The sequence below is a fragment of the Amborella trichopoda genome, chromosome 6 (assembly GCF_054954075.1).
Source record: "Amborella trichopoda isolate Santa Cruz 75 chromosome 6, AtrichopodaSantaCruz75HAP2 v2.0, whole genome shotgun sequence".
Lineage (NCBI taxonomy): Eukaryota > Viridiplantae > Streptophyta > Magnoliopsida > Amborellales > Amborellaceae > Amborella > Amborella trichopoda.
Genome location: NC_142341.1, coordinates 44744925 through 44759457, shown reverse-complemented (window position 1 = coordinate 44759457; position 14533 = coordinate 44744925). Strand labels below are relative to the sequence as shown.

The window sequence follows — 14533 nt, the reverse complement described above, 5'->3', positions numbered from 1 at the left end:
ATCATTTTATGTACTCAGAAGACTGAATATGATAATGACTCCCAAAATACATGTAACAGTGGCTGAAATCAGGGTTTAAGAAACAGGGTTCTCACATTATAACAGTGTTTACAGTTACAGCCCGATAAGCATCGGCATGACAGAAAAGAAAGCCAATAAAAGGCAATATTTGAAAATAAAATCCACATAACCCATTAAACCGTACATTCAAACGCCCATTTTAATACCTTGACTCAACTTTTAACAAAGGATTTATACAGCAATTAAGACAACATGTATTGGAAGGTGACCATTAGTCTACTTAGCCATTGGTAAGCTGGGAATTGAATTTTGGACATGTCATGCAGCCATGGGACCCTAATCACTCCGACGAGCAACTGAATTTTTCTTGAAAAGAAAAAACATGTGTAGTTCTAATAACCACAAATTTCATCAAGCACAAGAATCATACAAAATCACATTAAAAATCTGATTTAAAACCTGCTACATAAACTCGAACACCAATAGAAACATGAGATAATTACAGATAACCTACATCCAAACTTACCCAAAAGAAGAAACTATGTTGATCCAATTGAGAAACTAGTACAGAAAAAGATAAAGGAGACAGAGCTTAGCCCCCACTCCTTTAATATACAGAACTGCTAAGCAGCAAAAGACTGACTATAGCTCAAAAAAAGGGGATCTCACCATTCATCAACATCGTTAATTTTCCATAGTTTCTTTCTTGCAATTAGAACTCTTTCTTCTCCAAAAGAAAGAGCATCTACACTTGGTTCCACTTCTGAGACCCATTTATCCCACCGAAGGGCCGGTAAAACCTTACGGACATAGTTCACGACCGATGCCTTGTCTCTTATTATGACAAACCCAAGAGGCCGCAAAATCCGATCCATTTCAATCAGTAGGTCTTCAATACTACATCCATGTCTCTCAATGTCCGAGATTATGTTCCAAGCATGGAGAAGATCATATGTGCGAGGATAGGTTGAGAATGATTCACACCTGCATATTTATGACAGAAGTGGACTTCCATGATTTCTAGCAGAAGAAACTTTGTCATCCAAATTAGATCAAGAAAAGGGCAAAAAAAAAAAAAAGAACGCTGCTCCAATATATCAAGTTGTAGTAACTTTTGATGTGAAAGGAGGGTGGGAAGTTAAACCCTACTTTTTTATTCTTTAAACAAACATAATTCATTAATACAAGGAGAAAAGCAAGTAGCTGTACATCAAGAAAAGAGAAGAAGGATCTCTATGCTTCCCAAAGAAGCACTCTCTTCATTCATAGAAAAAAAAGCTCTCACCAAAACAAAAGTCTCCTTTCACCAAAAAATAAATCTCATTAAAAATCGATGTTTCACTCGAAGGGTAGCGTTCCAACGTTAAATGCAAAAAAAATAGAACCCTAAGGATCTCTCTCTTAAACCACGTAATACTTCTAGTCTACATCTCTTTCTTGCAATTGACTTCTTTCTAGAGAAGAGGCACCATAGAAAGAGAGGATTCATGAGATATACAGCTCATCAACAAATTAATTTCAAGATTTTTTGCATCCTAATAGGAAGTTCTGGTTTTTACATCCATTAATACTGCATATTAATCTTGGGGCCTTTAAAACCAGAAATCAGATGTAGCACAAGATTCCTCCTTTCAAGATTTTTCTCATTTCTCAAACTCAAACCTGATTAAACTGCATGCTAAATTTAAGTTGTTTAGCTGGGTGTTCATCAGACTCCTTTCTGGTGTCTTGTTTTTTATCTGATTAGTAAGCAGATATGGCACCAAAGCCCTAAAAGGAAGGAATAGTTTAAACTAGTTTAAATAAAATTCACATTTGGCATGGAATTTGCAAATTTTAAGAGATGTGAATTTGTTTTGATTTTCACTAATCCTATGAGAAGATTACTAAAAAAAATTGGGATGCTGAAATAAAGTTCAATAAGATGATCAGATATCCAGTGCAACTCAATTGGCACATGGAAGCAAGTGTTGCACTCAATAAGAAACTAATTTCAGAGGCGTTCCATTGATTTATATCTAAATTGCCAATATGTTTTAGTTCCTTGTTATCAGATTCACTTTGCTTCAGATATATTGCTTCAGGTTGATTCCTGCACCTTCCACCTCTTTGCCTAGCTTCAGCCGAAGAAAGGGCGTCTTTGGCCTCTTCAGCTGAATCACAGCAGGGTAAATTTTATATTAGATTATTTATTGTGGGCAATTTTAAGCAAAAATTAAAGGAGAAAATATTGTAAAGGATATAAAATGCTAAAATGGCTCGTCACTAAAAATTATAAGGTTAAAAAAATAACTCTCACAATCTTTTTAGGGTTCTTTCATTTTTTGACTACGAAACCCTGGCCACAATGTAAAATGGTAGATGGTTACAAATTTAACTTTTCATGGTTATGGCAAACACGAAATGATGAAAGTGGGAGACCATGATTCTTTATAATTATGGCTTGTGCAAGGTTAATGGCTTGATCACACGCATTTAATACTATAAGTAATGAAAGTCTAGTTTTAGATGTCAAACTTGTGGAACAAAATTTCCATATTTTGCTTAGAACTTTAAATTTTTAGTCTTTACTTCTTCTTTTTGTTTCTATTTTTGTCTTTTCTATATAATTCTTATTTTAAATAAAATTAAAAACAAACAAACAAACAAAACCAAACCAAACCAACAAACTCGTCCACCAAATCGGCCAAAGTACCAAAACACTTCCCTTGCCCGACCAAACAAAAGAAGCCTCCAAAGTGAATTTAGTCAACACTTGATACAAAATGTAGGACCACAAAATAAGAAAGTAATAAGCTCAACTATTAATAGCCACAACTATTGCTAGAAAGAATAGGGTCATCACTCCAACTCAACAAGGTTGTTGTAGGTAAGTATTAGTTTGGCTCGACCCTGACTCGACGGGTTTCTAGGTGAGAACCATGCCCAAATCAGGTCCAAGTCAATTGGACCAGGACCCGACCAAGTGGGCCAGGCCGAGTACAGCACCTGTTAGGAGGTGCGAGTTAGTTTAAGTGGAAGGATTGAAAAGGGCAAGGGGTAGGCCCAAAAGGACACGGTTGGAAGTAGTCCGAAAATCTATTGGGACTTATGGCCTGATTGAGGCTATGCCCTTAAACAGAGGAGAATGGCGGACCAAGATTCATGTAGCCGACCACAATTAATTGTGAAAAGGCTATGACGATGATGATGATGACACAATGTACATAAAGATATGATATTGTTTGGGATAGTATAGCATCCATACCATGTGGACACTAAAAGGGTGCTCAACCACCCTTCAACAGCTCAAAATTAGAAGGACAACATAGATGACCATGAGTTAATATAGTATCTTAATTTTAATTTTTTCCACTAACTAGATCGACCTCAAATTTCAAAGGTGTTTGTGCCACATTTAGGCACACCTAAAAAAATAAAAAGAAATATTTCAAAGATAAATATACACTTGAAACATTCAGGGGATATTGGTCAATTCAGTTTCTGCGAATTATTTTTTTATATTTCTTTTAGGTGCACCTGATTGAGGATTATGGACACCCAAAATTACAAATTAATCAAAATCATAGAAAAAAAATGTAATAAATCAAATATTACAAAAAATCATAACCATCCATTTTCTTTTCATCTAATATAAAACATTGGGAGGATGCTTATGCACCCTTCAATCATCCACGTGATGTGGAAGCTACACTTTCCCATACATTTCTTAATATATAAGTTACATATGGTTCATATATATTATATATACATGTACCAGGATCGACCAAGACCCAAGCCCAACCTAATCTGATATGGTCCACGCTAGACCGGACCCGGATCCAATCAAGGTCAGCTCCAAGTCAAGAGGACCCAGACCCACCTCATCAGGTCTAATGCTCAGGTCAAGATCTAGAATTGGGTTAGGTCGACCGTTGGGGTCCAGGGTAGTGGCTTTATCAGCCCTTGTTCTGTTTCAAATGCCACAGTTTTCCTGTTCCATTGTTTCCAGATCCAATGTTATAATGTCTAGATCAGGTTATTATACTCAGCTATACTGGCATCCACATAAATATCAAATGGTCATCCTTGATGTATCATGGGCATAAGGTCCCTCTTTATAGATTTACATTTTCTAATACTTGGCAATGTGCATAGATGATTCTCACAGTTGTAACTTTATTTCTAGGCTCAAGCATGCCACAACTCTGGAATAAGAATTAGTGCCCTTCACCTATGTTCATAGTTGTTCAGTATTCAACTCCAGTCACAATCCTAGCATCTCAGTGGTCCTACTCAGTAATATTCTTTCAAATTCAGAGGTCCATACAATATGTATATAATGGAAAATGTTTTGATAGGGCTGAAAGCCTATCAAAATAACTAAATCCTCACTTCAAAACTCACAAAAATTGTAGTTCTGCCATCGGAAAACTGTCAAATCGATTGTCTCGGCCTCGACCAATATGGTTGTGAAAAAAAATTAGGATTTCAAGCCCTAAAAGTAGTGTAAATTATAAAACATTATCTAGACCGTCCATTTTGTCCTAAAAATAAGCATTCATGGATCTGCAAGATCTGTACCATTTTTTGAGCTTCAAATTTCATAGTCAGTGTTGAAAATTGATTTTAGAGCCATCATGGAGATTTCTGATGCCCAAAATGCTTTCCAGACTGGGATTCGAGGAGAGGCTTTACTTCTTTTTCATAAAGACTAGGCCCTACTTTGGATCAATCTTATTCATGTCAATTTCACCTCTCAAATAGAAAATATTAGTTGTAAGAATCCAAAGAACAGCAGTTATAATAATTTGAATTCCAAATAATACAACCCAAGGAATGCAGTTGAGAGAGTCTAATGTACAGTCAACAAGTTCATGTTGTTTTTACATGATATAATTCCAGAGGACTTTGGTGATTGTCATGTGCCCTTGAGATTAACCCAATCTGGTAGTCTGTCATATTTTCTATTTACGGTTTGATTTGATGTTCTATAATCAATGAAACAAAGCTATTTCAGTTTCAATAAGGAAACTTGCAAGATTAGAATAGAAAATAAACTTCCTTCTAAATATGTTACAGTTATAGCCTCTTTTTCTTTTTGTTTAATTGACCTCATCATGTGAGTTTGATTTCGTGCAGAGAATATTATGTCTATAATTTTCAAATATGTCCAAGGGAGGAAAGTGCAGGGGCCTTCCTTTGGATTTGAAGATATGGTCAATTAAGGAAAAGGAGCTCCATGCCACTAATCAAACAGGGTTAAGGTCAAGATCCATCAGGTCAAGGAGTAGAAAAACAGTTGTGTTATCAAGACTTAACCTAAACTTGCCACTGATTTTATAAAAGAAAGGTCTTGTACCAATCATCCAATGCAACTGTTTGTTTCCTGTCATGCATGGTGCCCTTCCTATATAGTGCTTCATGCTAGCCTTGAAGAGATATTGTCATACCTCAAGTGAGGAAAAGCTGAAGAAATGCAACATCTAAAGAAAAATGGAACCTGGCATAGCCACAGCACCAAGAGGTTAACGTCCACTTGGTTGCAAGCAGGTGGACACCTTTCTTTTCATATCTCATGATGGTTCTATTGAGAGTTACAAAACTCAAGTTGTGGCTAAGGGTTTCACTCACAAATATGAGACGGATTACATACAGACGATTGCCCTATGGAACAGATGATTTCCATTAGAGAAGGCATTGAATGAGAACTAGCCTCTTTTTAGCAACATATCACAAGCCCTTCTTACCTCCAGCTTGCAGTACAAAGTGTAAATGGTTTTGTACAATAGGTGGACAGGCAAAAGCGTGCAAAGCTCAAATAGACTTTAAAAGGGCAGATGGAAAACTGGAATAGTTTTAGGAGGAGGGCCTAATGACTTCTTAATGTCGGCAGACAAAAGGAACGAAAGGGTAATTGTTCTTCCTGGTCGCGCATTTCTTCTTTTTTCCTTTTTTTTGGGGGGGAAATAGTTTTGTATGAAATTTTATCATGGAAAAGGATGCTAAGGAATCCAATAACAGAAGGAGAACATAAAGAACATGTTCAATCTTTACAGTCCTGCGTTTCTAAAGTACTTTGTTTTTGCACTATGTTGTTCAAGCATTTCCCACGCATTGAAAGGGGATAAAGCATTTCATGTGTCATACAGAAGTACACATTTGGTCTTCTATACAAAAGGAGGAAATGGGTGTAATACCATTTCGCTTCTCTATTGAGGCACCTGGATCCAATTAAGGGAGAACCAATGAAGGACTAAGGGCAAGCAACACTGGTGGAAAGGTCATTCACTTCATTTTCAGTCAAAGTGAACTGGCACATGTTGTAGTCATAATTAGTCAGTTCTCACATGCTATTACAAGACCTAATGTAGAAACAGTCCACATGTTGTAGCAGACCTCATGCTTTCTCTGATGTTCACTACGCTGGTCACATTGTACGCCTGACCATTAGGTATTGCACCTTTCTTGGGGGCAACGAAGAGATTAATTGACACTTTGTGAGGGAAGGGATGGTCGCCAAAGAAGCACACCCCCCTCATGCAAACTAAAAGAACCAGCTTGTGTATATGTTCATATAAGCCCTTGAACAAGGTCATAAAGTTGCCAAGTTGAGTATGACTGGTGTCAATGCTCTAGCTTGAGAAGTATTGGTGTGATTAATGCATCTTGGGACAATGAGTCATCATTTATTTATCGTGTGCAACATATAGATTCCGTCATTTCTATGAGAGTATTCCATCCAATTGTAATTATTCAGCACACATAGTGAGAAACGGCCACGGGCCCCACTTCCTATCACTCTATTTCCCAAATAATGTCATTGTCCTAAATCAACTTCGATCCAGGCCAAACTTTTTATGGCAAGTATGGTTTCAATATCAAACAGATGATCTAAGATTCTGTCGACAAATCCCTCTCTACTATGAAGTCATTGGATCACTCTTAGTGCACAATCTTCTTGGAAATCAGTATATCAGAGTGCTCCTGAACAAACTTCTTGACATGCTTAGAAGTTTATCATTCATTTTACAACTTCGTGTATCTTTATGTAAGTAGATGGACAACATGCAATGCAGGGAAAGAAAGTTTTTGCAATCGCCTAATTCACTGGCTAAATTCCAAAATATTAACAATTGAGTGGCCTACAAAGACCTCCAAATGTTCATAAATCACCCTTTTTGTGATCAAATTCAAATATGGGTCTTTGTTGATATCAATGTTCGCAAAATTGAACCGGAACGGTTAACCGGTTTTGGGGCTGGGAGCGGTTTGAACTAGAACCGGACTAACCGGGGCGGTTAACCGTTTTAACCGGTCAAGTAGTTTTTTTTAACAAAAAAAGGTAAAAAACATCAAAAAAAATTTAAAAAAAAATTGAAAAAAAATAAAAAAACTTAGATTAAGTGTATACTATTATATTACATACATTTATCTTACAAAAAAAATTGAAACAACTTTTTATATAAATTAATATTTGAATACTATGAAGATATGCAAGACAATTTAGAATTTGACATTAATTCGACTAACAATGCTAGCAGTAATGAGAGCGGCGAGGGGGATCATGATATTGTTGAGTTTCACTATTAGGATTTACAAAGTCCAACTAACAATACTAGGAAATATGTTTTCTAGAGGGCTAAGGTCAAGTAAATCCTTCAATGGGGAATATGAACAAAAATAAGTATCCAAACCTTTCCCAAAGCACATGGTACACCATGAAATTGAATAAGAGCAGCAACCTACTAAACAAGAAGTAATTCATTTAAAGATACCTCAATTCCTGATGAGCAGTTTGCATTTCATGTGATAGTGACCCTTGCCATGAATATATATTCAAGGTAAAAAGTATTTCTCAAAAGGTTCTAAATGGAGCATCACAAGGGAAAAATACATCCACTTTCCAAAAGTGGAATTTAATACACTCCTTGCTATAAGTTTAAACTATAAAGCATGCATTGCTCCAAGGAGTTCTACAAGCTAGTACAATAGATCAATTCTGTATGTTGATCAAAACTGAAGATCTGATAAGATATGCTGCCAAAACTGAAACCTCTATAAAAATGGGCTTTAAACACAATTAAAGTTCAACAACTAAATATATCCATTTTTCATAACATTGCTGCATACATAAATATATAAAATCTTAATTGCTGCATAAATAAAGATATAAAATATTACGGCTTTATGACACAATTGCATAATGAAGTATAGCCAACAGGTAGCCCAATACTTAAAGAAGACTTGGAATACTTAATATTTTTTGAATCAAAATGAATCCACAAAATCAAATCATTCATAAAAGACGTCTCCCTAAAATTTAAAGAACACTTGGAATACAAAAAATTTTTTATTGAATATATATATATATATATATATATATATATATATATATATATATATATATATATATATATATATATATTCTCATATTCATCACAAAAAACATATTTTTATAAATATATATATTATATAACATTAAAAACAATCCTCACAAAAAAAATATCAATTTTATTTTTCATTCAATAATCCCAAAAATCCCCAAAATCGACCTCCAAATTTTTGTTTTTGTTCTAAAATTCGTTCATTTATTTTATGCAATCAATAATCTCACACAAGTATTGGTTATATATATTCTCATATTCATCACAAAAAACATATTTTTATAAATATATATATTATATAACATTAAAAACAATCCTCACAAAAAAACTATCAATTTTATTTTTCATTCAATAAACCCTAAAATCTCGAAAATCCTTAAAATCCCCAAAATTGACCTCCAAATTTTTGTTTTTGTTCTAAAATTCGTTCATTTATTTTATGCAATCAATAATCTCATACAAATATTGTGTATATATATTCTCATATTCATCACAAAAAACATTTTTTTATAAATATATATATTATATAACATTAAAAACAAAAAAAACCCTAAATTCCTAAAATCGAGCTCCAAAAAACCCTTAATCCCTAAAATCGAGCTCCAAAAAACCCTAAAATCCTAAAATTGAGCTCCAAATTTTTTTTTTGTTGTTCTAAAATCGTTCTTTTATTTATTGCAATAAATAATACTAGTCAAATATTATCTGAAAAAGCCTAAAAAAGCTGCAAAATTAAGAAAAAAATTAAAAAAAATTGGGTTTGGGCTTACCTTGTCTGCTTCAATCTCAAAATCAAGCCCCAAATCTCTCCATTTCAATGAAATCAGGAGTCTTGAAATATATGTATCTCTGTGATCATTAAAATCCCCAACTTTTTATTGAAAAAAACTGAAAAACCAAGCCAAAATCAAATGAATGGCTGATTTTTCATAAAAAACTGAAGAACACCAAAAAACGCACCAAAACTTCGCCAAAATCGATCTAATCTTGGAGTTTTTGATTCAATATTGATGAATTTATAGAAGATTTGAAGGTATAGTACAATGATTGAGCCAAAAAAACAAAAAAAGGCAGGAAAAAGCATCAAAAAGCTGCAAAAAATGGCAGATCACAGGTTCTGCTCAAATAACAGGCATTGTTACAAATAACGGTTGTTATTTTCTGTGGCACCGTTATTTTGTTATATCGCCCGATATAACGCCAAACCGGAAACCGGACAGGTTTTACAAAACCAGCCGGTTTTGTCAAAAATTCGCCGGTTCGAGGCCAAACCGGCCTGTTTTTTAGCCGATTTTTATCAGGACGATGTGTTTTTTTACTAGTACACTAAAACCAGACCTAACCAGAATCGCCACCCCACCGGTAGCGAGCTAACCGGCCGGTTCTGGTTCCGACCGGCCGGTTTTCCGAACACTGGTTGATATGTATTATATATCAACATCAAAAAATGATCATCGAATTTTTATGATATATTGCAGGATATATCTAATACTACATTGGAAAGAATTCGCTACAAATCAACCATGCAACACATGGGAGTAATTAATTGGCAATTTCATCAGTCAGTGCAAGATAAAGAAGGAGAAGTCATAAAGCATCAAGCCATCAACAAGAAAGAAATTATCCAATTATATGTTCTACCAAGCAGGTTCAGAGGCATACCAGTCATGAACTGTCCCAATCAATCCTCGATCGTAAATAATCTTCAATTTGGTTGACTCATTGACAGGAATGACATTCATTACCCAAACATCCTTATCATTCAGGGCAGCAGCAAAACCACCAAGATTAGCCTTCAAATCCATAACATTCCTGAACGTATCACGTTGAACTTCTGCTTTCATCTGCTTCCAGTACTGTGTAACTCTCCAACGCCATATTTCCTGCATTGCATAGCGGTTTGTAAACCACATCAGAGTTTGCAGATTAGAAATCATGAGGATGAAACAAGAACATGTGAAATGTTTGAGAAGTAAACCATGTCCTCAAGATATTCTTCATTGCTGATATTAAGTTCTTGAAGACGAGGTGGTGGAGTTGACAGTCTTTGAGGCCATGGAACCAAACCACTACCCTTTGCACGATGCATGTCTGAATTCCAACTCAAAGAAATCAATTAGGAAGGCAAGTTCTACAAACAGGCATGCATTCAGGATGAAACACTTAAGCCATATGGTTGGGAGCTATTAATATCAACCATAAGGTTGAAGCTTATTGTCAATCCAACCAAATGGTAGAAATAAAAGAGCCAACAACAATATACAACAAAAATAAAAAATAGAAAGCATGCATGAAAATATGGATTCCATGAAACAGCAATAGACCTGGTTGCTAGATATTTCAGAAGAAATCAGGAATCAGTAACAAAAATGTAGCCCAGAAAATCATACTTAAGAACAACTGAAGCACAATGTTGCACAGTTTGTTCTATGTTATTCGCAGGAGATCCAGAAGCTATCCTAGATGAAAATATGAAACTACTCTCAAAAGTTAATGCCATAAAAGTTCATGTCGTGATAAATACTCGATTGGGCATCAGCAGTGCCATTCACATTCATATAAAGGTGTATGGAAACTTTTTATCCATCTGCCCATGCACTCTGTGCTGTTGTGAGTGTGCATGAGTATGCATCCATGTCCATTCCTCTGTCTCAAATATTCTTTTTCATGCATGAACAGAAGATGATGAATCTCTGTACATGTGCATGCACGCAAGTGTATCAAGATGAAATACATGCATGTCCATTTGAATATTACGACAATGGACACTGACACACGTTTAATGGATAAGAATAAATATCTGAGTTTAAAGTTTTACTATTCATCAATCATTTCTCTTCTTCTTCTTTTTTTTTTTTTTTTAATTGTTAACATGGCAATTTTTCCAATTTTCAACCACACAAACTCTTCGATGCATGGGTTACAATAATTGGAGACTTATTAAATAGTATGATTTTGGTAAAAAGAATCATTCTTCAACCAAGGACATGGGTTACAATAATTGGAGACTTATTCAATAGTATAATTTTGGTAAAAATAATCATTCTTCAACCAAGGCGACTTCTCCTAGACTATTCTAAAATGGTGGAACTTGAAAGAACTTACTTTTGGAGTATACTGTAATGCAAGCCTTCATGGGAACATACCAAGCTGCATCAGGGTCATCATCTGAAGTGCACAAAGGAGGTTGAGTTCCCTGAGCTCTCGCAAAGTAACAACTGTTTCTCATTGGCTTGACCCATATTACAGTTTGGTCTCTTTTCGACCGAACTTTCCAGCACATCCTCTTAAGAAGATCATTCATATCATTCCATATCTTGAGGTTCTCCTCATCCTGTGAATATGCCTCAGGAGATGAATACGCGAAATAGCCTCCAGGCCTCAGCAATCTATCCAATTCCAATAACAAAATGCCATCTCTCTGAAGCCAATCGATCCTACACCGAGAGCAATGAACCAGTTCAAATGACCTACTTGGATAAGGCAATCTCATTGTACCCAAAACACCAAGCGCTGAAGGTATCCCCCTTTCCAAGGCAAACTGGATTTGATTTTCGTGGACATCATTTGGAGCAAGTGACATAGCTATGATGTTGAGGGGTAGAAGATAAGCCCCAAAGCTCGCAACCCCACAACCAACATCAAGAACATTGCGAATGTTTCCACCATTGTTGAGGTTATCATCAGGGAACTTGAGCATCTATATGAATACAATGCCCATTTATACATCTGGGAGTTGGGGATCAAATTCAACATGCTTCGAAACCTGAAATCGTTAAAACAGGGAAAGAGCTTACACGTATCGAAATAAACGGACAAGACACTGCATACCTTTGCCAATGATGTAATGTATTTATCCGCGCCATAGTGAAAATGAGTGCCCCCGCCAGGAAAGTTTATCTTGTCTCCATTGACAACCATCCAGTTCTGATCGGATTTTTCAGTGGCAAGATGTGTATGAGGTATGTTTGCCTTCCACACTGCATCCCTGCTTGCTGGCCATCTTATAAGAGGCTACAACAAACAAAGTCAGCTACATTTGTCAATTCCTATCACCAGCTCGTAATAGCAATTACAATCATAAATCATTTTCTTTCTTTTTGAATTCTCTTTTTTTTTTTGAAGTTTTTGAGATGAACTTATGTATGCACGGGTTTGTTTGCATGTGTATAGTAATCATCAGAGGTACCATTCAAAATAGTTGAATTCATCCAAAGAGAGAATATATATAATTTGTATTATTCTTTACTTCATGAATTCCATTCCATATTGCTCTGAGCACTTATTTAAAGAAATTTAGATAGGGAGTAATATAAGAAACACTTCAATTCAACCAACCAGCACCTTACCAATTAATGGCAGCGCCTAGACAAATATGACTGACCTTATAACCAGGAGGAGGAGGAATCAAGCAATTGTAGCGCCTCACTTGAGGAGGGCAATGGCGCTCATAGTGCTCCATCAAGCTTAAATTCAGCTTTAATTTAAGCTGATAATGGAGATTTCTATCCAAGCAAGGAATCAATTCGGAAAGCCTTGCAACACATACCTTCATAGAAAATCATCATTTCCTCAAAATCAGATCTTAAAAACCAAATATCAATTTCCAGTGAATAAATGAAAGCAGAAGGGAACAGAAGAAGCTTACAGGTATGGTTCTATAGGTCTCAGAACTCTGTTGATCAGGAAGAAGGCCATCAAAGTCACTAGAATCAAACCCAGACTCTTCATCTTTAGATGGAGCATCAATTACTCTCACTCCCTCTCCAGAATCATCTTCTCCTGCTCTAACTCTCCCAATTACAGGGTCGAAACCATCAAAATCCTCCTTTTCTCGAAACTGAGGTGCAAAAAAAGACCCATAGTAAACGCATATCAACCCAACAAAAACCAGAGCAGCGAGAATCGAAGAAGCGACAACTCTCTTGCTCTGTACATAATCTCCTCTATACTTCATCCTGAGAACTCTCACCACACAGTAATTGGACCTCACAACCCTAATTCGACTTCAATTTCCATTAAAAACGAGAAAGGAAAGAGCCCTTTCATGGAGCAGCAAAAGAACAACGCAGAATCCCGTAACTAATCGTGGGTTTGGAGAGCCATTTTTGCAGACGAACAGCAAGCTGTTCTAAGGGGGGAGAGCAGAGTCGTTAATATGAAACACAGATGAGTCTGAAAAGGAGACAGAAAACTGCTTATAACGAGTGTCAACAATAAATCAAACAGGGACGAGGCGTGTGCGATTTGCAGTTAGTCAAGATATTTACGATTTTAAAGCCTGTCAAGTAGAGAGAGAGAGAGCACTCCAACCGAACAATGAAACGAAGACAGAGCACTCATATTTTGGAAGCTAACAATGCGTGACAGTGCAGAGAGAAGCAAACAAAGTGAAAGTTTAGAGAAAAAAAGTGAAGAGAGAGGTTAAGAATGTGACTGCACAAAGAGAGAAAGTGCAGAGAGATTTACTCTGCAGTAACAATGCGGAAGGGTAGAGAGAGAAAGTGTAGAGAGAGGTTAAGAATGTGACAGTGTAGAGAGAGACAGTGATTATTGTGTTTGGGCACAGTGGAGTGGGCGCCGGGATCGGAGCGCAGGACTTAAATTAAAACTATGGAAGATGATCTCATCAAGGTGCGTCCATCCATAAGTAGGCTTCTGTCATTATCTGGGAATCGCGTGCGACAACCTAGATGGAATTGTGACCGCGTATCTTGTGGTCTTGCGGGGTCATATTATATATTTACTTCCTCGTATGATAGTTTTCTTTCTTTTTTTTTTGGTGTGGTTTCTGAGGTTGTCACTTTAAATAATCCAATTAAGAAGCGCTTCCAAATTTTGTTGTAATTTTAGTATAAAAAATTCTTAGGATTATCTAAAAATATTTTTTCATCTTTAATTATAAAATATTAAACTCCAAAAATGATTAAAATCAAATAGATCTATATACATATGAAAATCTTGAAAATGGATGGTCTAGATTATATGTTACAAGATGTACTGATTCTGAGAATCAAAATCTTTTATTTTTCTTTTTTTTTAATTCATACATCTCGATATCTAGATAATCAATTAGAGGTTTTCAACATTAAAACAACTTTTTTCGAAGGATTTTTGAGATGCATCTTTAATTCTACATTTTAAGG

The 14533-nt window shown here is 35.8% G+C and overlaps 1 protein-coding gene across 5 annotated transcripts; it reads right to left on the bottom strand.

Annotated features, from left to right (window-relative positions):
• Positions 1-427: 427 nt before the first annotated feature.
• On the bottom strand, positions 428-13850 carry LOC18442738 (putative methyltransferase PMT9). Of its 5 annotated transcripts, none has more exons than XM_088868561.1 (8): positions 13658-13850; positions 13036-13513; positions 12772-12936; positions 12219-12401; positions 11493-12116; positions 10366-10478; positions 10050-10270; positions 428-1005 (listed from the first exon to the last, which is right to left on the bottom strand). In XM_088868561.1, exons 5-8 carry the CDS (start codon positions 12085-12087, stop codon positions 687-689), a joined length of 1248 nt encoding a protein of 415 aa, XP_088724687.1. In that variant the 5' UTR covers positions 12088-12116; positions 12219-12401; positions 12772-12936; positions 13036-13513; positions 13658-13850; the 3' UTR covers positions 428-686. The 5 variants fall into 5 exon arrangements, with proteins under 5 accessions (XP_088724687.1, XP_020528217.2, XP_088724686.1 ...); XM_020672558.2 differs by having other exon boundaries at positions 11493-12087; XM_088868559.1 differs by lacking the exon at positions 428-1005 and adding an exon at positions 1924-2174 and having other exon boundaries at positions 11493-12087.
• Between the last annotated feature and the right edge of the window lie 683 nt (positions 13851-14533).